The sequence below is a fragment of the Echiichthys vipera genome (genome assembly GCF_963691815.1).
Source record: "Echiichthys vipera genome assembly, chromosome: 6".
In the NCBI taxonomy this organism is placed as follows: Eukaryota; Metazoa; Chordata; class Actinopteri; order Perciformes; family Trachinidae; genus Echiichthys; species Echiichthys vipera.
Window position 1 is genome coordinate 22,756,839 of NC_139831.1, and position 25,115 is coordinate 22,781,953.

At 40.5% G+C, this 25,115-nt stretch overlaps 2 protein-coding genes across 5 annotated transcripts in view; one reads left to right on the forward strand and one right to left on the reverse strand.

The window, feature by feature from the left end:
• Window positions 1-1,218: 1,218 nt before the first annotated feature.
• Window positions 1,219-5,854, forward strand: asb12a (ankyrin repeat and SOCS box-containing 12a). The gene is made up of 4 exons (XM_083915740.1): window positions 1,219-1,387; window positions 2,138-2,461; window positions 4,175-4,703; window positions 4,797-5,854. Exons 2-4 carry the CDS (start codon window positions 2,177-2,179, stop codon window positions 4,940-4,942), a joined length of 960 nt encoding a protein of 319 aa, XP_083771866.1. The 5' UTR covers window positions 1,219-1,387; window positions 2,138-2,176; the 3' UTR covers window positions 4,943-5,854.
• Window positions 5,855-6,705: 851 nt separating this feature from the next.
• The window catches only part of LOC310948318 (rho guanine nucleotide exchange factor 9), a 42,334-nt gene continuing 23,924 nt past the window's right edge, over window positions 6,706-25,115 (reverse strand). For 2 of the 4 annotated variants that reach the window (XM_083915410.1, XM_083915407.1), the window contains 9 exons: window positions 24,762-24,851; window positions 23,480-23,680; window positions 20,024-20,203; window positions 19,409-19,641; window positions 18,304-18,433; window positions 17,614-17,745; window positions 14,950-15,193; window positions 14,586-14,654; window positions 6,706-11,295 (listed from right to left, as the gene is read on the reverse strand). In XM_083915410.1, coding sequence (XP_083771536.1) covers window positions 11,120-11,295; window positions 14,586-14,654; window positions 14,950-15,193; window positions 17,614-17,745; window positions 18,304-18,433; window positions 19,409-19,641; window positions 20,024-20,203; window positions 23,480-23,680; window positions 24,762-24,851 — 1,455 coding nt within the window. In that variant the 3' untranslated portion in view covers window positions 6,706-11,119. Of the gene's footprint in view, window positions 11,296-14,562; window positions 14,655-14,949; window positions 15,194-17,613; window positions 17,746-18,303; window positions 18,434-19,408; window positions 19,642-20,023; window positions 20,204-23,479; window positions 23,681-24,761; window positions 24,852-25,115 lie in introns of all 4 variants that reach the window. The other 2 variants (XM_083915409.1, XM_083915408.1) reach the window with 2 other exon arrangements.

A 25,115-nucleotide genomic window follows, 5' to 3' on the forward strand; every position in this document is an offset into this window, starting at 1 on the left:
CTGTATTTTAACTTGCGCTGTTTTCTGTCTGCTTTTGCTTTTACATGCATGATTTCCTTTTTTATAGTTATTGAACCAGAATTGTTGGAGGGTGCCTGAGGCCTAAGATTGTCATTGGCATTACTTGAAATGTAAACAAGAATCTCAATTACAATATGTCAAATATACCAAACGTAAAAAAAACCTAAATATTTGTTTTTTTCCCCCGCAAAGGAGAGGGTAAAAACAGAAGGTTTAAAGGTTTAAATAATGTTCATGATCGTTATATTTTATATTAAGACAAATGTCCAGAAAAGAAATGTGTCCAAGTTTTTTAGATTTCTCATTTAGAAAATGTAAAAGATGAAGTGTCCATTTAAGTCTGTACTTTAATTGTTAAGCTCCTTTACAACAACAAAAGCAACATAGGATGTAACTGATAAATGAATAATACTTTAATTGTACTGGCTAAAGCGCTCATTTTGTCACTGTTCTTGGATCAGGATTCAGGTTTTCATCAAAAGCAAGACTTGGTTATTCACTTTAATTCTCCAATGTCTGCGTGCTAGAATAAACAAATACAGTGTCCTTGTGTATTTGTATGCCAGGAATCTGGACTCTTGTGCCATCTGCTGAAAGAATGTGTCACAGCCTCCATTCTAAACATGGGACAGTTTAAAGGCATGGGTGGATTTGTCAGAGAAACAGCTGACTGGCTGCTCCTCTAAAGCTTCTGACAGTCACACAGCTGACACTTACTGAAATGGCCGCCTCGGTACGAAGCAGGGAAACGGGGTGAATGCGGGGCACATACAGGCAAACTACCGGCCGATCTCATTCATTATTTGACTGTGTCGTCACATAGGGAAACAGTTCTTTGTGTGCAGTGACACAGAGACACAAACATCTCCATTTGATTTTTTGGTTTAAATTCAGGACACGCTCACCAATCACAGACTGAGTGTCACACGTGTATCACCTTTCTAATTATAAACCTTCAGCTTTGACTCTCCAAGAATGGAAGTTTAGCCAGACCCATCTGTGGCCTAAACTTAGCTCATTGCCCCCCCCCCCACACACACACACACCAGAATGGAGCTCTGGCCCCCTCTGTCATTTCACACACACACACACACACACACACACACACACACACACACACACACACACACACACACACACACACACACACACACACACACACACACACACACACACACACACACACACACACACACACACCCCATACTGCACTTTTTCACAACACACAGCTCCTGTGGAAGCATCACACACACTCCTCGGAGGACCTTTCTTTCCTTCTTTCTTCCACGTGACTTATCATGGACTTTTGAAAGTGTAACTTCTCGTCTAACGTCTTTGGAAATAACATAACGAGCAACCAGTTGAGGTAAGTGTCATGTTGCACTTTGCTACTGTTGACACAAACTATGTAACTTGGTTTCCGCTGAAGAAATTCTGTCAATCTTTGGTGGAAAACCACTCTTTTTTTCTGTCCATAAGTATAAAATGCAGTCATGCGTCTGTGATTTAGGTTGTATTACTGTGACTTGTCTTCTGGTAGAACTGGAGGGCTGGGCGATAATTGGATACGATCATTTATAGTCTTTCAATTGAATTATATCGCGATGAAATCATATATCGAGATATTATGATACACAATGACGTCGTCTAAATTAATAATTACAAGCACATGCTAACTCAAATATCTCAGAAAATCTGATTTGACACATTCTATATTTTGCACTTAAGTTCTTAATAAGATATTAAGAAAAAATGTTAATATTTGTATTAAATTCACACAGGAGTAATCAAAAATAGGCTTTCTCATGGTGGTTATTTTTATATATACCATTTATGTATTGAATTACCAGACAATGTGCTATATCGTGGTTTATTTCGTCATCAAGATATGAAATGATCTATACCAGGATAAAACGATTTTGGCCAAATCGTCATGCCCTACTATATGGTCATGGTTAGAAATGCTTTTTTACTTTCATGTAGAAATGTGTTACGTTGAAATAAAAATAAGAATAACAATACATAAAAAAAAACAAAAGCAAGGAAATATCAAAATATCAGCTGTGTATGTGTGTGGGTGTATTACCATGTTTCTCTGACATGTTTGCCAATGCAGATGGAAGGGCTTTGACTTGCAGCAGCCTGGGGTTACACTATGGTTCGTAGCCAAGCTGTCAACATGAGTTTGATGGACATTTCGAAGATCTTCTCCCTGCTGCAGCCTAAGGAGGAGGATGGGGACAATGAGCAGTGTCAGGCCTTGAACAATGCCGTAAGCAGTGACAACGTGACTCTGCTCTCTGAGCTTCTGTCTCAGGAGAGTTACAGGAGGTCTATCAATGCTCGGAGTGGGTGGGGGGTCCCAGTAACCCCCTTGCGCACTGCTGCTGCTCTGGGACACCTGAGGTGCTTGGAGTTGTTGTTGGAGCACGGTGCAGAGGTGAGATATGGAGAGGGCATTTTGTCGTGCAGCATTCAGATGAGGATGGCGAGATGGATCTCTGAGAGTAGGTTTGGAGGGGGCAGGTGGGACTACAGCTGTGCCTGCTAGTGGGTGTAATAGACACAAGTACATCCTATTTAATAACCCAAATTATATACAGCACTCAGCGATCACACATTTCATTTAAAAGCCCCAAAAGGTTCCTAGCTGTCTGCAGGCCTTTTTTAATAGAAATAAATCAAAACTAATCTAAGAAATTAGATTTTCACTCCATTTTACACTGAAGGCACTAAAGCTGCACTAATCATTATCTTAAGGTCCATATATCATGCACATTTTCAGGTTCATACTTGTTTTTTGGGGTTTTAGTAGTTCATGTTTACATGCTTTAATGTTCATAAACACATGATGTTTTCCTCATATGTCTGTCTAAATCAACCTTTATTCACTCTCTGTTGGTAATGCCCCATCTTAATACCTGTCTCTTTAAGACCCCCTTCTCAAAAAGACCAGTCTGCTCTAATTGGTCAGCATTTCCAGGTCTTTGGCTTCTGCGCTCTCTGCATCTCTGCACCATCATTGCAGCTAGGAAACGACTGTACCAGCACTTTCTACCTATATTTAATACAGTTGTGACATCATAACTGTACAGAAGTCCCGAAGACACAGTTTCTGAATATGCATTCATCTGTGGATTGAGTGTTTTTATACTTTCAAAGTATTTAGCAACATATTCCCGCAGACAGGCTCGTAGGATATCGTACAAAAAGTTCTGCACAAAAATGTATATATTACAAAACAATGAATGGAAATGGACCGTGACCCAGCAATGGACCCAAAGGGGACCACAATGGTTGCTTTTGGTGTCCATTAGGTTTAGGCACCAAAACTACCGTTATGTGACTGGCTTTAGCCTAGAAAATGTGACGGTTACGATTAGGCATCGATACGATTGAGTTAGTATGAGAAAATATGGTTTGGCTTGGTTCATTCAGGACAAAAACAGCAACAGGGAACGAAGCCCACTCGCCTCAGTAAAAGTCCTGTGTTTGGGACCCATCCATCACCTCAGCCTGCCCCCTTAAACAGAAATTCATCATCTTATACTACGTACCCATGCTTTTAATCTTTGGAATATACACACATTACAGTGTATTTCTTTCTTCAGTAAGAAAAATGGAATACACAATAAATAAATATGTGGAAAAACACAACTTACTGTGCATAACTTTGATGTTATATGTACAAAAGAGAGAATTTAATGAATAAGATTCTTATTATTTGCATCGCGCCACAACCTGCTTTATAATAAAAAAAACATAGAAATCTCACTTTTGACAATATGGCAATAATGACAATTCATAAATTCACATTAACATAATATAACAATCAGCCTTCTTCTGTTCCAATAGATGTTTGTTTCTATTGAACCAATTATCATGTGGCACTGCCTTCTTGTCATTATTAGCTAATGTCAGACTCACAAATATCAAAGTGTTCCATGTTAGATAAAGTTGTTTACAGAATAAATACTGCCATTAGATAAATAAGTCAAAGCAAATTCTACTCAGTGTCTCCTGGTTGTGTAAATAGAGAATTTGAGAGGTGAGAGTATGTTAATGTGCACATTTTTGGATCACCTAATCACAATTTGTCAGGAAGGCTTCCTACAGTTACAACATGTTGGTGTACTGCTGTGTTTGAATCCAGATTGACAGCCTAGACGTGAAGGCCCAGACGCCTCTGTTCACAGCTGTCAGTGGGAAACATCTGGACTGTGTGGCTGCCCTGTTGAAGGCAGGAGCCGATCCAAATGGCAGCCAGTACAACAGCTGCTCCCCTGTGCTGACTGCAGCCCGGGAGGGCGATGTAGATGTGCTCCGAGAGCTTCTGCGCTTCAGGGCCGAGGTGGACGTCAGGCCCAAAGTCCCCGAGTGGGCCTCCAATGCCACAGCCTGCAGAGGGCCCCTTTATATCTCAGCTGTTTATGGACACCTGGACTGCTTCAAACTGCTCCTTCTCCACGGAGCCAATCCCAACTACAACTGCACGGATGAGAAGATGCTGAGCAGGATAAAGCAGCCAAAGACAGTCCTGGAGGTATGCCTGCGTTACGGCTGCGGGGTGGAGTACATCCAGCTTCTCATTGATTTCGGTGCAGACGTGTATCTGCCCACGCTGATCATTGACAAGACTACAAAACAGAATGAGGCTCTGATTCTGCTGCTCAAAGAGAGAGGTGAGACACCGATTATTATTTGGTTCTGTAAGCATGGAAGTGTGCAAACTGTCCAAATGTTGACCCCCCTGTATTTGTCTGTCTCGTCTCCAGTTTGTCCCAAAACACTGATGTCACAGACTCGGCTGGCCATTCGAAGATACCTCCCCTTTGCGAATAAAGAGCCTGCTGTTGACGGCTTGAACATTCCTCTCATCCTGAGGAACTACCTGAAGCACGGCAGCTCTGAACTCATATGACGCTCACCTTAGCATCAGAATATACCGTATGGCCAATGACATTTTTTTTTTACCTCATTGCTGTTCACTCATGATTGGAGCATAAAGCTTTTTTCACAATCAGGACACCATAACAGACACTCAGAAAAGGTCACTACTGTGCCACTGCTGTAAATTCTTGTTTTTATATGACAATTGGAGTCTGTGACTACTAAATGGATAAATAGCTTCAGTTTAAATAAATATATTCAAGTATCTTTGTCTTTTTACAGACAGATGATCATACTAAGATGACAGGGCAGCCACCAAATTATTGTTTGATAATTCTTTAAAAAAAATAAATATATATAATTCATTCATTCATTTATCTTCAACCGCTTGTCCCTGTCAGGGTCGCGGGGGGCTGTAGCCGATCCCAGGTGACATCGGGCGTGAGGTGGGGTACACCCTGGACAGGATGCCAGTCTATCGCAGGGCACATAGAGACAAACAGAGACAGACAACCATTCACACCTATGGGCAATTTTAGTGTCATCAAATAACTTAACACGTGCATGTTTTTGGATGGTGAGAGGAAACCGGAGTACCCGGAGAAAAAACCACGCAAACACGGGGAGAACATGCAAACTCCACACAGAAAGGCCCCAGTCGGGATGCGAACCTGGAACCTTCTCGCTAATAATAATGTCTGAAAATATACATCAACATATTGGCAATGATAATTGGTGAAAAAAACCCAATCCATTTAAAATAATGAAAGGCTTACCAGCCTGTAGGTAAGGCGGTCACTGAAGTGGCCATCCACAGATACAGTTAAGCTTAAGGATTCATTGTTCCTTCCACATGTATGTTTTACATTAAAAAAGTATGAATATGTCAATATTAATTGTTTTAATAGCTTGGTATTGTGTGCATCATAAACATGTGTATAGCCATTACACGTTTTTGTAGGCCCAGTTTAATATGCAACCCAGTGTTAAACAATACATGAAGTAGGGGGCGTCACTGCACAGATAGGGGGTTCTACTCCCCACACCCCTGGAAAAAAAGTTGAAGACCCCTGTCCTAAAGAGCTCCTTGTTGGAAAATCTGCCATGTCTTTGGGAAGTGTAATACCATGGTTGAACACTAGAGACCACAGTTATACTGCTTATTGCTCTTGGACAAATTATTTGACCTCTCATTTGTAATTTTGAACATCTGTTAATACCTCTTTGCATCACCTTTGGCTCTATCCTCTTCTCAGGTAATGTTACACAAACAGACATATTGTAGACTCACTTCAGTTATTTAGACATCACTGGTGACACATACAAACACACACACACACACACACACACACACACAGAGTGAGACTGCATCGCACCATGATGTCTTAGATCTTGCATCTGTGGACTTCAAAACATTAGGAAGCAGAGTGAACAGCGTACACTTCAGCAGGGCCAACCGGGAGAAAATACTTGCATAAGTCTCATTACTTATTGATTACAGCAGTTATTTGCAGGCTATAATTTGTGGTTGGATTTTTTTCTTTTGTGACTTCTGAACATCATCCCGATAATGCTATTATCTCCTGTTTGTATACCCTTAAATGTATTCGTCTGGAATACATCCAGCAGTTAATGTGTCAGCTTTTGAAAATGTGAACCTACAAACAGGATATGATGGCACACAACAGGAAACCCAGCACAATGCTCGCACTCACACACTGACGCGTGGACACGCACTTCTGTAGAGGTTTTATTTTCAACAAAAGTACAGCTATAGCTCAGATATGGATTTATTTTTACAGCGAAGTACAACATATTCCCAGTGCTTCTGATTACATCAAAACATATAATGTACATACAGTTGACATCTCCACTCTCCCATTCACAGTTTCTGGATTGAATAGGCATTTTTCACTTCTACAACAAATAATCAAACTCAAAGGCCAGCAGGAAAGAAAATGACAAATGTTTGCATATGGTGAGAAAGGGTATGGATACTGTGAGGAACTTTTTCTGATAGGCAAAAATCCAGACCTCAAAATAGATGGTAATATACAATGAATAGATTCCAAAAGTGGGATGTCAGTCTTCTGTTAACCTTGTCATTGAACACCACATGGATATATGGCTCATTGAAGACTCAGTTGTACCCTGACGTATCTGAAACAACACAGGACTGCATAACCAACTGTAAGGAATGCCTATGGATATGTTGCTATGCTAAATGTGAGTGAACACGGTCAGCGGCTCACGTGGGACAAAAAGGAATTACATAAATCTGAGCAACCTCTGATGCATCCAATTGATAGTCTGCTATATTGTCTTTGTTTCACGTCCCGAAATAGAACAAAACATCTTCTACGCAGAAGGATGTCCTCTCAACTCTCAGTACAAGGTCAGAATGATAATTATATAAGAAAAATAAATCCAATATATACACCCTTTTAACAATGTGGCCAAAATGGTACTATTTAATACTGCATTCAATAAATACAAGTGAGGAATTAATTTGTACTGTTGAGTCATTGTACTTCAAAGAATCATTAAAGTAGAAACAAGAGCATGATATGAATTGCAATGAAGTACTGCGCGCGTGTGCGTCTTCAGGATTATGTTTATTTTTAGCTCAACCCGAGAGGGTCCGCATTTATTCAGCTCTTCTGCTTGACTACGAATCTATACACAAACACCCACGACCAGTGCTAACTCCTATTTGGTTCACTGTTGTCATAGAAAAATTATACCCGTTTTGCCTTAGCGGTTAATGGCATTCCAAAATAAAAAAACAAAACAAAAAAACAGCAGTTTGGAGCATGACAGTGCAGGTTGGAATCAAAGAAACAAAAAGAATAGTTTACAGTTTATAGTACCCAATATATCTGGGCAAAGAGAGCATTGGTGCCTTTCATTTCATCTAACAACAGTTCAGTCTTTGATTCAGCATGAGGACAGATGTCCCCCTCTACTTATAATAAATAAAAAACAGAAGCTACAACCTGTAAAGTGTCGTGAGCAGGAGACAGGTGGACAGAGAAAATAACTCCCTTTAGTGAGATGCTATGGGTTCACAAATGAATGGTTCCATGGTGTGGAAAAAAATCCTGTTGGAAGTTAAATGAAACTAAACAATCTGCTAAGAGTTGTCTAAAGTCTCATGCAAAATATTGGATGCCACAAGCATGCATTTACCTGGTACTGAGGTCTACCGCACGCTAGAACTGGAACAACATTCGTCTCCAACGCAAAATACCAATATCCAAATATATGATCTGTTCTTTTTTACATTATTTACAGTGTGTAGCTGATAAAGGTTAAAATAGATGATTCTTATTTTGATTCACTGCTAATAATATACTTTGAAAAGTGAAACCTATAACTTGACTAATGAAAATCTGTTTCAATATATTCAAATGAAACTATCTCTCAGCGTGTTAAATAGATAACACTAAAGGAATTCTGTGTCGTTTCTAAATGTCTGAAATTATAATTAATTTCTTTTTTTTATATGGTGCAAGAAAATGACCACTATGTACGTGTGATATAATATAATATGGTGTGTTTTCAGTCAGACAGCACAGTACTGTGTCTACTCATATGGAAAAGGCCTGACCTCTAAGTTTCTGTCCGAGTGTATCTCATGCACTGGGGAATGATGAATTCCCAGTGTGTATGAGAAAAAGAGAGAGAGACAGAGAGAGAGCGAGAGAGAGAGAGAGAGAGGGGGGGGGGGAGAGAGAGAGAGAGAGAGAGAGTGAGAGAGAGAGATCCCACACTTAAGGGAAAATACATGACTAATTCAAATCTGCCTGTGAAACTGAATAGATAATCACTAGTGGAATGCTGGAAGGCACTGTTAGATAGCATCTCTCTTCTCCGCAGCAGAACGGGCCAGCAAGTGCACATGATTATGTGTCTGTGTGTGTGTGTGTGTGTGTGCCTGCATGCATGCTTGTGTCTGTATGTTGGTGGTGGCGTTGGGTAGGGGAATGGGGGTGAGGGAGTGGGGGTGGGCGTAGCACGGGACCTGAGGTTATCATGGCCTGGGAACCATATCTTTATGCTGTGCCAGACCAGGGAATTATCTTCCACAACAATCTCACTGGGAGCCATCTCTACAGACACCAGCAGTCGACTCACCCGTTTCTTAACTTTCTTTACTGAAACAAAACATAAATTACACAACATACAAAGCAATTCTAATGTCTTCTTTTTTTCTCCAATAGGTTATAAGGCCTATAAGAAGGCAAACAAATGACAGAACGATATATAACTCTTTCATATCACGTTGTAGTGAATGGTGAAGATATATAATGATATATCACATTGCACAAGTTGTCATACTGTATATGTACTGTCCATCAGGTGACATAAGTCAACACAAAATGTACTTCTGTATCTTGAGGTCAAAATATGATCAAAAAACATTGTGTGTCACTTACATTCCAACTGTAGAAAAGAATATACCTTCATGATGTGTGTAAATTGGGTTTCTCCTCAGTAGATCCTTTTCCTTTCTAATTCCCCTGTTGTAGTAGCACATGGCAGGATTTCGCCCACCGGAGCTTTGTTGATTACACAAATCAATCTGATCAGGCCACAGTCCCCTGTAAATCACTTAACAGTACCAAACTATCTGCCAGTGCATGGATCAAATCTGGATAAATCACAAGGAGGATTGGAAGCTGCGGTCTTTAGAGATGCATGAAACCTGCACCTGCCTGCTACACTTTAAATCCACCTTTCTGCCTCTGTATGGTATCGGCTCACACTTCTGCAGTTGACCTTCTTTTGGTGCTGACTCACAACCGGCTGCAATGGTTGTCCTGTTCATCTATAATTTCTGCCTTCTTTTTCCTTCCCATTTCCCCATGTGCTGTTAAGGGTTTGTTCTAATTTCTCACACTGTGGCGTGTTTGCGTTACTCCTTCTTACATGGAAGTTCTCCTCAGACTGAATATGTGCTGTGCTTTTTTTACAATGTGAGCAATACAAAATGACTCTTTCTTTTGACAGCTGACGTGAAAAAAAAAAAGAGATATTATTTTAGACCTTGGCCAATGCTTCAACTTCAACTCTCCACTCTTGGTAGATATTTTCTGGAGGTAGGCTGTTATCTTTCCAAACACCCAGTGAGCTGCCAGCACAGTGCTACAGGGGTGGTCTCTGGGGGGAGAGTGGGGAGGGGCTCTGACACAAGGCAGGTGGACTGCAGCCTGCCTATCTCCTGCTCCCGGCTGTTTCATCTGAGCGGCGAGCTCTATCGGCGAACGCAAACCCACAGCCCCTCGGTGTGATCGGTTATGAATACCCTGTCAAAAGTGGTTGGTGAAAGGATGTAAATATTCTATTGATGTTCCGACTATTGATTTGTTCCCTGACCCATCATATCATGACCAGTGGCAGGTTTCCAAGAGAATGAAGCTCTTCCTCTGAGAGATTCTGACTCACAGAGGCTGAGCAGGTGGGTAGAGAGATAGGGAGGGATGTGGAGAGCGAGGGAAACACTGTGAACGTCAGACTTGGTGAAGAGAGGGCTACTACTATATGCGCACAGCTAGAGAGAGAGGAATATGGGGAGCGTTAAGATCCAGACGCCGATATGGCACAGATAGGGTCTGTGAATGTGATCAGTGGGCAGAATGGATCTAACTCGGACATGATGCTTACAATCGCGCTTCACAAGTCCCTCAGACGCCACAGCCAGTAGCCTGTAATTATCCAATCTCACACTCAGAAGAATGCAAAAAACAATCTCACATTCAGAAGAATGCAACAAACAATCTCACTGATCTCAGCTTTTCCCACACACTCATACTACTAGGAATGCCCTGGCTTGGATTGGAGTGATGGATAAAAAATGAATTAGTATAACAATCTAAATCCCTCCAGGACATTCAGATGGCGTGAAGATGCAGAATCCGAGGGAAAGAGAAGAGTTCATGAGTTGACTCAGCTGGAGAAGCATGATAACTAAGAATGTTAGTAACATATATGAATTATAAAGTTTTATTTTTTCCTCAGTGTTTCAAATCCAAGTCTTCAGTCCTCTTGCGGCGTCCATTCACTCTATATTAACAATGGTCCTGTAATTTCAAAAGTCTCATGTGTGTGTGTGTGTTTCGTATTTTTCTTCATCATTGGAGACGATCATCCAGTGTTTAGTGCTTTTAAGAAAAATAGCTGGTCCTTCAGAAGAGTCCGTGTATCTCTATTTCTTAAATGGAGCTAATCTACTAAAATTCTGCCAGAAAGGAGCCTGGCCTCTTTTGGATTGACTGAATTCAAAAACCTCTCCTTGTGCCATGTCCTCCGTTACCTCATACTGCCCCGCACTGAGGGGGTCCTGGGGGGGCGGGTATGAGGGGGGTGTGCACCTGTTTACACCTAAGAAGGCAGGTGCAAAAAGAGCAAGAAGGGGGTGTAAGGGGGAGAGGGACAAGGAGGCAGCGCAGGACAAAAAGCAAGAGAAAAAAGAAGGGGGAAGTGGATAGCAAACAGGAAACATCGTCAGTAATGTGTTTGATGCAGACACAACAACACAACATCAAGTCATGCTTCCAAAGAAAACAGGCACATAGACAGACAGAATGAGCCTTCAGTGTTAACATTCCTGCATATTAAACCTGAGATATGATACAGTATGATCATGATGACAGCTGAATTAGGAGAAAAGTGAAATTCAGCTCTAGCAATGACACAAGGGAGACTGAAGATGCTATTCAATCAAACTCTGTAGCAGGCAAACCAGAGAACCAACAGATTACATCTGATACGACGATGAGACCAGGCATTTGGACAAGAGACACTGTTCTTCCATGTTTGCTGACAGCGTGTTTTGTTTGAATAGCACCCTCGACACTTGAGAACACAAGAGTGGCGAAAATAGAGCCAACAGAAAGCCGTTAATATGCATTTAACTACAGTCTACAATGTCTTTAAGCTACAGTCTACAAGCATCACAACTATGCTAGTGCAATTAAAAATTACAATCAATATTTGAAGATGAAATATTCAAAAGTTGCCATGGCATCTTAGGAAAAAGATGAAAAGATGAGGAACAGTGTCTTTTGTTGGGGGTATTTTGCCAAACACTGTTTTAGCAGTTCGAAGGGTTTGATCTATTTGTGTTAGAAGAACCTGTTTATCTTGGATAGTCAAGATAATGCTTGTAAACAGATTGGACTGTGACCGCATGCTCCAATGCCAATGTCAATCACAACACCTCCCAATGCTGCTTAGCAGTTGCCATGGCATCTTATTGTGCTAGCTCTAAGGAGAACTCTAATGTATATACCTTTATCATTTTCAAACCATGTCCATACAACATGGCCCTCTTTCTCAAGATGAAATCTATAAATGAATCTGAAATTCAAGAGAGTACTTCACCTTGTGCCAGCCATGTACACATACAGCACTTAGAAAACACACAACATTTACTTCTGACAGACGTCTACAGGGATCCTAATGTCAGAAAGAACATTCCAGCAGTGGTTAATTAATACTTTAATGGATGGTCATGCTTATTGTGAGACTGGCAATAGCAAAACACATCACTAATGGTAAATGTACAAACATCTAGCCTAGCACTAAAAAGGCTAAATCGTAAAGGGTGACAGCAGCACTTTTGGACATGTGGGTCCTCTGTCTGATGCTTTGTGAGGAACTAGCATCTTGAATAACTTGCTTGACATGTTTTTCTGTTTCCGAGATAGTAAGTACCGTATTTTTCGGATTATAAGTCACAGTTTTTTTCATAGTTCGGCCGGGGGTGCGACTTATACTCTGGAGCGACTTATGTGTGAAATTATTACCTAATTACCGTAAAATATCAAATAATAGCCCGGGCTATTATTTATGTCAGTCACGTAAGAGACTAGGCGTATATCAGCAATCGTCACACACACACGTCAACCAATCAAAATTCGTCTGGGCGGGACAGAAGTGCATTGTAAAAAAAAAGATGCTACCTGCTACTTGGAGTTGGCAGAGTTGTTCAGAAGTGACACAGAGGAAGAAGAGTTCATTGGATTTAGTGATTAGGAGTAACAGATTGTTTGGTAAACGTATGATATGTTCTATATGTTATAGTTATGTGAATGACTCTTACCGTAATATGTTACGTTAACATACCAGGCACGTTCTCAGTTCGTTGTCTATGCGTCATATAACGTAGACTGATTCAGCCTGTTGTTCTCTATTCTATTTTTATTTTAAATTGCCTTTTAAGATGAAATGTCTATTCTTGGTGTTGGATTTTATCAAATAAATTTCCCCAAAAAATGCGACTTATACTCTAGTGCGACTTATATATGTTTCTTTCCTTCTTTATTTTACATTTTCGGCTAGTGAGAGTTATACTTCGGAGCGACTTTTAATCCGAAAAATACGGTAGCTGTTGGATTTTACCATGTTCTGACATGTTCTGTTTTTTGAAGAGAGCTTTTGACTCAAAAAAACACGATTACCCTGATGTTTCTCCTGACTTCAAGGTGTCCGATTGTGCTAAAATACATAATGTAAGGTAAAGGCTCCTTGTTCAGTCATTTAGATGTAGTAATAAAACATCAACTATGAAACACTACCAATCAAAAAAAAAGTTTTGTTCAGCATACACTTTGATAATCTGGATGTAAATGTAAGTGATAAGTAGGGCTGGGCCATAATTCAATACGATCATTTACCATATTTCAGTGGAATCGATATTGTGAAAAAAAACAGGCACATTAACAAAAATGTTATCTGAAAGACCTCAGGAAATATCATTTAATAATAGAACTTTACCACACAGTTCAATGCGAAGAACATCATAAAACCCATGATTTCACAGACGTGAGCAGATGTATTTTTGCTCACGTAGTCCATTAGAAGAACAAAGTCCAATAGAAGAACGAAGATATATAAAATATAAATATAAAAATGTTTGTACTGAACATAATGTTTATTAAGATATTTGTTTATTTTTTTTATATTTTAGTGTTCTTTCTAGAATTGGAAATGTAATATATTGTATGTACAATATATAATAATAATAAATATTCTTTAATAAAGTTATTGGTTTAAAACCTTTCAGTACAAAACTGGTGCACAGTTTACATAGAAAATGTCTATTTAACTACAAACTAAACTATAAACTAAATCAGCCCCTCGAAAATTGATATCAGAGAAAAAATCCCACATCTGTCAGACTCTAGCGATAAGCACCAACATCCACACTAACTCAGAAAAAGAAAAAATGCAAACAGTTGTTGGAGGTGTGAAATTTGTTCGAGACAAGCGTGACACAGGACCCACATGTCATGAACACCGGTCTCACCCTTTAAACTCAGTACTTCATGCAAACAGCCCTCTGTCTTTTCATTGATGCTTAACAGCTGCTTTACAACTCATATCAATTCATCTTCGTGTACTTGCCGACAGACATTTAACTCAAAGCAAAAATATTGAAAGCAATACAGCGAGAAGACATGAATCCACGGTGACTTTTCTAGCTTACTCAATACACAGATAGTCTAGGTCCATTCATAAACAAAGTAGGCGTGTTTGAACGGTGTAGAAAGTAAAAAAACAAAAAGAGAGCAGGTTAAGGAGTAAAGAGTAAACAGCGATGAGAAGACAGAGCACACCAGCGAGGAAAAGAAAAAGGGAAATCACCTGATATCTTCTTGTTGCCTCACCTTTCTGTTTGGTCACCTTTCTCACTGTCATGGCTGCCTGCCGCTTCTGGTACTCAGAGATCTCAAAACCTAAAACAAACAATAATGTATTTTTTTCAAAATGCTCCTCACGAGGGCTGTAATGCACGTGTGAAAAAAGGACGTATTATGCCACTCAAGCTGCCTTTTTACCGTGACTAGCTATGAAGTATTTGTCTTTGAACTATATATGGGTTTAATGTTGCGTACATCACAAAGGTAATTCATTTTTTGTCACCCTGTAGTGTGCTGCAGCAAATACAACATGTAACTGAAACTCCTTTGCCTATTGTGAATGAAACGAATGCTTTCTGATCAGGGAGGTGCAGGGAGATGTGTGACTAACCGATTTTCTCATCCTCCTGCACCATCTTCCTTTCCTCGTGGAAAGCCCTGAGCCAGCGGATCTTCTCCTCTGGCTTCTTGGCCAGGAAGATGTGGATCTCCTCGCTGTCTTTGTTACACAATTTGAAGGCATTCTTCACGCTGACGTTGAAGTCGTCGTCACGGCCGTCTATGGCGTCCCGCACCTCATAACGATCCATGTCGATGCGGCCCTTGTAGTACAGGATGTCCCGGCGTATCAGATCCTGGTGGAAGAGGAGGAGGGGAGGACGTCTGTTAATGTGTGCATGTGTGTGTGCGCTGAACCTTAGAGGTGTCAACAAGCATTCTACCCTTGGTATCCTGAGAGTCTGCCTCATGCAACCCTTTCCATCTGCTGCCTAAACATACAAAACACCTCCCACACACATCGCAGAATGCCAAATTTCAAATATGCTCGACACCTGATATCACAAAAGGTCGAAAGTACTTTTTAAAAAATGGCAATTTACTTCCTCTAGTTCATAAGGTACATCACTAGAATTTAATGCACCCCCAAACTGCAATAAATCCCATCTCTTGTTTGTGATTTTGCAGCATTGCACGGTGGGGCTGCAACCAATGATTATCATCATCATTATTATTTTCTCAATTAATTGCTTGGTCAGAAAATATCCTACACATATCTCCATAATAGTTTCAAATAAAATGTCTGCTGATCAAGTGCTTCTATATTCTGTCCACCTACTTACCATCATCATCAATTTTAACATCACTGACAACAGTCATTTTCACATCTATAAAATATGAAGCATTGCATTGTGGGATCGTGAGCAGAAATTGGTCTACATACCGTGGACACTTAACTTATTTATTTAGTTTTTCGCTCCATTGTAGAATTCTGAGGTCACTTTCATTGTCAAAACCACACCTCTTATGAAAGTAGTTTTATTGGACACTATATAAAGGACACTCTCAGGATTCAGGCACTCAAATACAATGGTAGACAGTAAATACAGTGTACTATAGAGAAAAAAAGAAGTGCCTCAGTGTATCAGATAAATTGCCAACACAATATAAAAAAGTCTGTCGTCTATATATATATATTTCATTTGGATGATGCTTTAAATCCTGACCCTTCCACGTTTAGTTTGGGTTTTCAATAAAATTAGGAAATATTAAAATTAATTAATTCAAATTTCAATTGTAAGTATTTAATTCACACACAAAAATAGGTTCATATAGACTATTTACTTATTGAATTTTAAGAACACATGCTATATTGTGATATGCATCGTTATTGTGATATGAAAATACCTATACTGAATATACAAAACTATGAATATTTATTTTATATTTTTAGACTCCACAAGTACAGGTCATCATCTAGCAATAATTTACATCATAGATATATCAAGTTATATTTCTGATGAATTGATGAATATGTTTTTAAAAAATATCAGAAAATAGTGAAAAATGCTTCATTCAAACATAAGTTATGTAGCTGACACCTCCAAATGTCTCATTGCAGTTTTCTTAAACCAGAGGTGACGTTTCCCGACTGACCGTTTCGTCTGACGAACAGTCAAAAATCCAAAGATATTCAGTTTACTATCACATAAGCAAAAAAGAAGCAAATCCTCACAATTCATTAATTATTAGAAAAATGTAGTTACTCCAGTTCTACAACAGTTCATCAACAACAGGTTATCTTAACCTATGTAAATTCTCAGGAATTAGACGGCCACAAAAATCTTCATGGTAACTACGGCCTTAGGACCAAATAGTCACACGATAAGGTCAACGAAGGTACAAAAAAAAAGAACTGGCATCTTTTTATAAGCGTGTAGAGTCAAATCGGCATCCTTGTGCTGATAAGGAAGAGATGAGCGGAACATATGGAAGGCTACATGCGTGTGTTACTAACACACCCTGAGGGCTGCCATAACACATGTTGAACTGAGGATGCTGGAGAAGGATGTGTCGAGCAAAGACTAGGACCGTTTCATTAGCTTATATATTGGAGCAAAATTTTATTTTGTGCACCACAATAGCTAACAGACAAGGTGATGGACAGAAATACTGGAGTTCATTTCTGATGTAAGAGACGTTCAACAAAGATAGGCGGAGGGAGGATGAGGACAGAGGGGAGGATAGAAAAAAACAGAAAGATGCAATGTTTCTATGTCTTTGTTAAGTTTGTGTAATAACGAAATGATTGCTCCTCCGTACACGTGTGTGTGTACGTGTGATGATGCAGTTCTCCAGCCTCTGCGTGCTTGTGTGCAAAAGAAACTGTGTGCATTTGTGTCTGTGTCTCTGTGTTCATGTATTGTTGTGTCTAGCCGAGCGTGAACATCCTTCTGACAGGAGAGCACAGCCTCGGTGCATTAGAGCCCAAACTGCCAAAGCTCCATTTTATGAAAGGTGCTGAGGATTCGTACGCATCTTCACTGAGGGCTGGTGAGTCTCAGGTATTATGTAATTTATCTGCAGCTCTCGAGTAAGGTTGAAGAAGTTTGTCATTGTCTTCAAGCGTCTCAGTCAACAGCCGTGTGACACACAACTGCAAGAACACAGACTGAGGGAGCGTTTTAGCTCATGAGCTTGTTTTCAGCCGAAAAGCCCTCCAAAAAAAGAAGGAAGAAAGTGAACATAGAGAGAGAGAGAGAGCAAGAGAGCCTACCTTCTTACAGAGAACCAGCTGGTGATCAAAGAGGAAGAAGACTCGCTGTTGGCTGCGTCCATACGGCTGATAGATCCATGACAACTCCCCAGTGTAGATGAGCTCCGAGCTCCTGTCCAGGATATCATCCCCCTGGACACACACACACACACACACACACACACACACACACGCACACACAATTCAGAGGATACTCATAGATGGAACTATGTAATTGGTGCAACTCCACCTATTGTACACATATGCTCCTTTTAAACATGCAATGCAAACCTGAAATTATCTAGACATGAACTGGCAGGACTGTATGTGTGAACGCAAATTCACTCGGACCTGACTTTAAACGCTTTTTACCCTGCCAACTCCCTAGTACGATGACGGGGCAATCTCCGAGTGGGCTCGTGGGTGTGGTCTTTACCTAGTCTGTAAAGTGTCCTGAGATAACTTTTGTTATGATTTGGCACTATAAATAAAATTGAATTGAAATTAATGTAGCTGCTCATTCTCTGCTCTATTATCAGAGTTGAATGGGGCGTACAGCGGAGCAAAACAAAACCTCGAAGAATGATTCACAACATCACAAATTCCTAACTGGAGAGACGACGAGATTCGGGAACTTCTGTTGGTAAGGACCGATCATCAGACAAACCCTAAAATAAACTTGAGGTTGTAACTCCATTTAGTGAAACATACCTCCCAGTCCAGAACAGAGGCTTGCCACTGGGCGATCTTGTCGATGTTCTCCAGTCTCCTCTTCCTCTCGTTGATCTGCTGAGTGACGTTCCGCATTACTGCCAGAGCTGCTGCCACGTATCGATAATCACTATGGACACAGTGTATACATAATTACTCTTGGGGTGTTAAAAGGAAAATTTATAGCTCTTGGAGATTGGCCACCCATAAAAAAAGACATGTAATGTTGCACTAGTGAATGATACTGAGTAGCCTATTAAAGGACTGGAGTAAAGGTTATAAACTCAAGTGGCAGCAGTAAGTCTGCTGGAATACATTCAGAATAACACACTGCTATTTAATTCTAATCAGCCCCTTTCTCTATCCACAGTTAACTCTGACTGCGTCGATGCTAACTGAGCTGGATTTATCCCTCTGGCTTAGATGTGCAACGGATCCAATCCTCACTTTGGAAGATAATACGTGCGTGTGACAGTGTTGTGTGTGTATGTGTAACAGAGAGCAGGCCTATATCTGGCAGATTCTCTACAGCTCCTAACAGTCAAACACTGTGATCTGGCAGGCAGAGCTGGCAGAGCTGGCACTTGTCCCTCTCTGGCTGAGAACGCGTGGTTTGTGAATGACCTGGAGCTGGCTGAGACACGCTGAATCACTCACACCATGTTTCTGTGGGTTTGCACGCATGAGTTTGCACATCTGGATGCTTGCATTTCTGCAAATGTTTACATTGTGCAATGTGCTTCTGTGCTGTGCATGCAGTGTGTGGGGATTGTTGATGCCTGTGCCAGCAAAAGTCCAGATTCATATTTAATCTGTACTCTATTTATATCCAGAGTTCTATGCCATGGTCCCATGACCATGTATTGAAATAAAAATTATTTAACATGATTATGAACTGCAGTATACATTTCCCCTTTGTTTTAGTTCAGGCATTGATGATCACATCTTCAGTAGAATAAACCCAACACTGGCAACACAGTACATCTGGAACATCTGCATGATGCATCGGTAATGGCTCCTTTTATTTTCGGGAACAAATGAATAACCATAAAAAAGCAAATACATTCAGCAGATAAAATATGACCTTGGCCAGTGGGTACAGTACCTGTGCTCCTGCGCAGTGTATTTGAGAAGTTCAGCCAACTGGAGCGGATATTTGCAGATTTTCTGGACAGGGGTGAGCAAGAAGCCGTCTATGGCAATGTCAATCATTTGTTGGAGAAGGCGACAGGCCTCGAAGAAGTGCTGGTACCTGCCATCCCTCATCAGTTTGCTCAGCTCCATACAGGCATCCAAGTGGTTATTACAGTATTCTGAATAGATCCAAAAACCATCTTGCTGTAGGATAAAGTAGCGAGAAAGAGACATGATGAGAGAGGGAAACATGTAACAGATCCTCATTTCAATAAAACATGCCGGGGCGAAGAGTGCCAACATGTACCGAAGAGCAGCTCAGTTTTTCTGAGAGCCGTTTTCCCAAGATCATGACTTAATTATCTCATTATCTTGAGATAAACCGACTAAATTATCAGCATTACTTAACTGTTATCTCAAGATAACGGGATAATTAATTTCAGAATTTAAGATAACAGGACCAACAAAATTATTAGCAATTATGGCCGTTCTCAACTGGACAGCGCGTGCAAGGTTTTCCAAACAAATATTTATCAAAGTTTGTTGAAAAAAGGAAAAGACTGAAGAAAACATAATTTGAACTCACATGTTCTAAAAAGCATGGTCCGATTTCAGAGAGGTGGGGGTCCTCTGTATTGTACTGTTTCTCCAAGTCTCTAACAAAGCCCATCTGGAAGCGGTAGATGTCCTCGATGTTCCCAAAGATGACCTTCAGCTGGTCATCATTGAACATGTCCACACGCTTCCTGCACTGGCGCAGGTAGCCCTGCAATAATATTAAACTACTGTGAGGCTTTCAAAGACAGAACAATTTCAGTTCCACGTCCTGAATTATGGCATGGGGTCAAGGCTCAGTCATTAAACTGCCACCAAAAAATACAATGTAGACCATAGCTTGTTGCATCTCATCGCTATTTTGGTTCTTTTTCTATCATAAACATGTGAAATCATTCCTTAAATATAATTCATTTGAATCAAAACGAACTATGACTCTGAAGCTTCTGCAGAGTCAAAAACTATCTTGTGTAGGTCAAACTGTGGCCCCAATTTGTCAGTCCAATTCTCGTGGTTAATTAAATGCCCTCAAGCTTCAGCACTTTGGGAAAAGATTTGCTGTAAAAGGTAGGTTTTCTTTTTATTTCACACTCCACCACCCAGAATTCTCTCTGTTTATGAAATACTCATTCTAAGCATTTTTGTTTTCTATCTTATGGTCAAGTTGAATGCAAATAATAATGACAAAATTAAAGCTTAGTTACAAAAAGGTGTATCATTGATTTGTTGAAAGTTTTATATGTCTTTCAGAAATAATCAATTGGGAAAAATTAAAACAAATAGGAAGCTTCTCCTTTGATAGTCCCCTTTGTGACTAGCACTGCTATAGAGTGTTCCATTAAGAACCAGAAAATATCAGTTTTGAGTTTTAATTTTACTCCAATTGACTTTCTTTCACCTTTGTTTGACAGTAGTTATGACAAAGTATCATTTTCACCTTTGACTGGCTTATAGTAAGTCGGATGCTGGGTTTTCCCACAGGCAAGAAGTGTGGAGGTGAAATGTACGCTCTATTGCATCTATTTTTAAACATAACGCTTCACCTGGAATACAGAGCAAGGGTATAAAGAGGATTAAGGGAAGATGATTAGATAAGCAGAAAAAAATCTTGCCCACCCTTGTCCTGATGCAGGTGTTTTGTTCTGTATTCCAATCTGACCTGTATGAACCTAGCACTTATGCAATAGCTGTGATAACTGCTTTACATACAAAACAGAGTTAAGTATTAATTCATTTTTGTGAATTTCTCCAACTGGTGGCAATGGACTACTGTACCTTCCTGTACTTAAAGTTGTACTCCATAGGATTTGAGATAACTTGTTTCTAGCGGCCTCTTTGGCAGTAAGATGTAACTGCAGGTGAGCCTGTTCACAGTCCCCTGTGTGTTGACTTTTGTAAACTTCAATCAAACACATTCACCTCTTTACTTCCAGTCCATCCCCCATATGTTTTCCACTTAAATCCACACACACACACACACACACACACACACACACACACACACACACACACACACACACACACACACACACACACACACACACACACACACACGCGCACACACACACACACACACACACACACACACACACACACACACACACACACACTTCTGCCCTTAGTACAAGACTCTGTACTTGGAAGTTCCCGATTTCCAATAACAATAAAATACAGCATAAACGTTAGTGACAAGCTCCACCAACCACCTTCCAGACCAACCTCTGTCAGCAGCGTCACTAACATGGCAGCCTATTTACATCTTGCGAGGGAATGTCGCCACAGACACAGAGAGTGGAATACTCGGCAAAAAGGCAAGTGTGCCTTCATTAGTGGGTCATATGATCAATCACCATTGTTTTAACTTACTCTTTGATAGATATGAACTTAAAAGACAATTAACTAGATGAAAATATCACAGAGTACAACATAAAGTAATTACTATTGTTACTGCAATCTTGTTAACAGACAGATACGAAACAGTCATTGGTTTTAACTGTTTTGTCTTGTTTTCGATCATAAATATAAATAAAAACAATTGGAAATGTTAAAGGTCCCATTGTATGTTAATTTTCAGGTTAATACTTGTATTTTGTGTTTCTAATAGAACATGTTTACATGCTTAAATATTCACATTATGATTCTCATCCTGTCTGTCTGAATATACCTGTATTCACCTTCTGTCTAATACACTCTTTAAGACCCCCTCCCAAAAAAGCCTCCAATTCAGATTTGAGTTTGGCCCTGTCGGGCTGTCTTTCACCTGGTATGGTGCAAAAGTCAATGATAGTTTCACAGCAATGCAGCTGTCATTTTCACGCTCAGCGCCTACGTTGTGTAAGTAGCAAATGTACTTGTGCCCATCCGTGCATTCATGGCTGTTGGCCTTAAAATGAGGCAGCAGAAAACAATTGCACAGTTGACCAACAATAACCTGGTCAAAAGTCAGGGACTTGGTTGCATTATTCAAACATATACATGGCGGGTAAAATAATACAGAATTAATGAGAAATTAGCCTCTCTAATCATTTAGGAAAATACTTAATACAATCCATACTTTAAAAAAAGCACTAGCCTAAAGGGACTGGTAGAAGTGTACTGAAAAAAATGAATTTGGGTGGGTGTCAGTCGGATGATTTCAGAGCAACATGCTTGTTAAACACAAAGGGACGCACAGCAGCGCTTCTCGTACTCCTCAGTTAAACAGGCTATTGGTGCATTTGCTCATATGCAGTCAAACGAGTTGTTGATGGGACAGAGGACGCACAAGCAGGTGTGTTTCCTCAGCAGAAAAATGCTTGCTTCTCTTTTTTTAAAATAGAAATGCGCCAGCTGCAGGCGCACCTGGTATTTAAAGGGAATGTGAGATGACATTCTGATTGGTTTCATTCATGTAACGCCCAGAACACACGTATGTTTGAGAGACTATATACAAACCCTTTGCCTCTTGCGCCTTACTTTGCTCCCAGAATATGTGGAGTTGGACATGCCCTAAATACACCATACACTTTTGACCATGCACCGTAGAACGTCTGAATACGGCCAGTCATGTTTTGAGTCGTTCTGAAAGGCTTGCCATGCTAAAAATTTAACAAATGACAAGACTAATTTATTTTTATTAGGTGTGAATTCCAGCCTGTCACTTCGGCATGAATCATAATATATTGCCAAATTTAATATGGACTAGCTCGCTCCAAGTGTGGCTGCTACCACTGTTTACAAATTGTGTCCTCATATCTAAAAAAAAAATAATAATAATATTTGGACTGTTTTGAAAACAACAGAATAAATATGCCTTGAATAAAAGTGTGAATGTGGGAGTGTTAAGAATTCATACAAGACCCTTGTGTAGCATCAAAAGGGCTGCTTCTTCTTCTCATACACATACACAGTTAATTTAGTTTCTTTCCTGTCGCCTCTCTGGTATTAAAGCGTGCCCTGGAACAGCAGTGTATGTGTGTGTAAATAGATGTGTGCACTTGTTAAGTACCTCACAGATGTCCTTAAGGTGTTTGATGTAGTGTCTCTCTGTGCTCATGATCTCATTGATGACATTGGCTCTCATCTGGTCTCGGTTCTGGAGGGGCGAGCCCAGACACAGGCAGTCATTGGTTGGGTCAAGGTGCCCGTTCTGCACCTCGCTGGTCCCCTCTGCTGGCTCCGCTCCCCCATCCTCCTGGTTCACCCAAAGCTGAGTGCAAACAAACACACAGACACACAGACGCATATACACACAGACACACAGACACACACACACACACATACACACACAGTTGAATAAGAAATGTGCTCAGTTAAGTCAGTTGAGGACAAGTGTATACATCTGATGAAAAAGTATTAGTAAACAGATACATTTAAGTTTTCATATCACAAATTCTTTGCGGTAATACTCACTCCTCATGAGCATGAATGCACACAGCACACACAGCACATACATTAACACACATCTCACACACACAGAGCTTCATTTAGAGGGTCTCTGGTAGTTTGGACAGTGAGTAGGACTGTTGGTCCAGCATGTCAGAAACATGAGGGACAAACTGCCAAACACTCCAAAGTTTAAAATAAGCCTCTTTCTGAGACTGGTGCCCAGAGGATATTCTATGCCCAACCTCGGCCCTGTGTGTGACTCTCTCCTGCACATATGCATGCATACACTCACACACAACCTCACAATTTCCTCACACATGCACACACTCACCAACACACACGCACAGAACCACACACAGTGTATTTGACTCGCTCATAGAAAGGGCCAAGTGTGCGTAGTGTCAGATGTCCAGCAGCCAACACCTGATGACACACAGTTTGCCAAGAGAACATCAAAGAACCGACGGGTAGAATGCCAAACACAAGATGAGAAATGCAGCGCCACAGACAAGCAGAGTGACGGGTGGTAGAGCACTGACTGTAGACGAGAACTAGGAGCGCAGCATTACTGTAAGACTGAGAAATAGTCAGAGTCAATAGTAAATAGAATTCTGGAAAAAGAATCAATATTTAAAATAGAAATGAACATTAACAGGAATAATGATCCCAAAGTTCTTTATGAACACTTTTGTAGAATTGAAGTGCAGGCGGTGAAGAAGACATTTAACATTACTTTACTTTTGACTCATCAGTTCTGCCTCTCTATCGACCCCCTTGAGAATGATGTGTAACGTCATGGGAACGTTAATGTTTGATAATGTCGAGGGAACGCTGCGTGGACAGACTGGAGCGGACGGGTGGGCGGGCAGGCTGGATGGGTAGATGAAGCTGGGAAAACGCACCTTTGACGTGGTGTTTTGGAACCGTGGAGTTGCTATGGGGTTGATATAGAAAACCTGTTTTGTTTGGGGCTGAGGAGGGTGGGGTTCCACCTTGGAGAGAGAGAATGACAGAACAGAAAGATACTTTTTGGTTGACAGTCAGTCAGCCTGTCTGCCCTGCCCTCTCAGGAGTGAATATGGAAGGGTGTACAGGTGGGAATGGCCATGAGGAGTGTTTGAGGAGAGGGGGGCGGGAGGGAGGGGTGCTTTGCTGTGTGAAGCCTCTACCTACAACAAAGATGCTAATTATTTCAAGACGTTAAGTAAAAAAGGGTGGAAACAACATGAAGTAGCTGCATAAAACCTTCGTGTTGG

What these genes read in the sequence shown, in the direction of transcription:
- asb12a (XM_083915740.1), top strand. Translation starts at nt 2,177, where the DNA reads ATGGTTCGTAGCCAAGCTGTCAACATGAGTTTGATGGACATTTCGAAG. An exon ending in TGTTGGAGCACGGTGCAGAG is followed by an intron (nt 2,462 to 4,174) that starts GTGAGATATGGA and finishes GTTTGAATCCAG; the next exon opens with ATTGACAGCCTAGACGTGAA. An exon ending in TCTGCTGCTCAAAGAGAGAG is followed by an intron (nt 4,704 to 4,796) that starts GTGAGACACCGA and finishes TCTCGTCTCCAG; the next exon opens with TTTGTCCCAAAACACTGATG.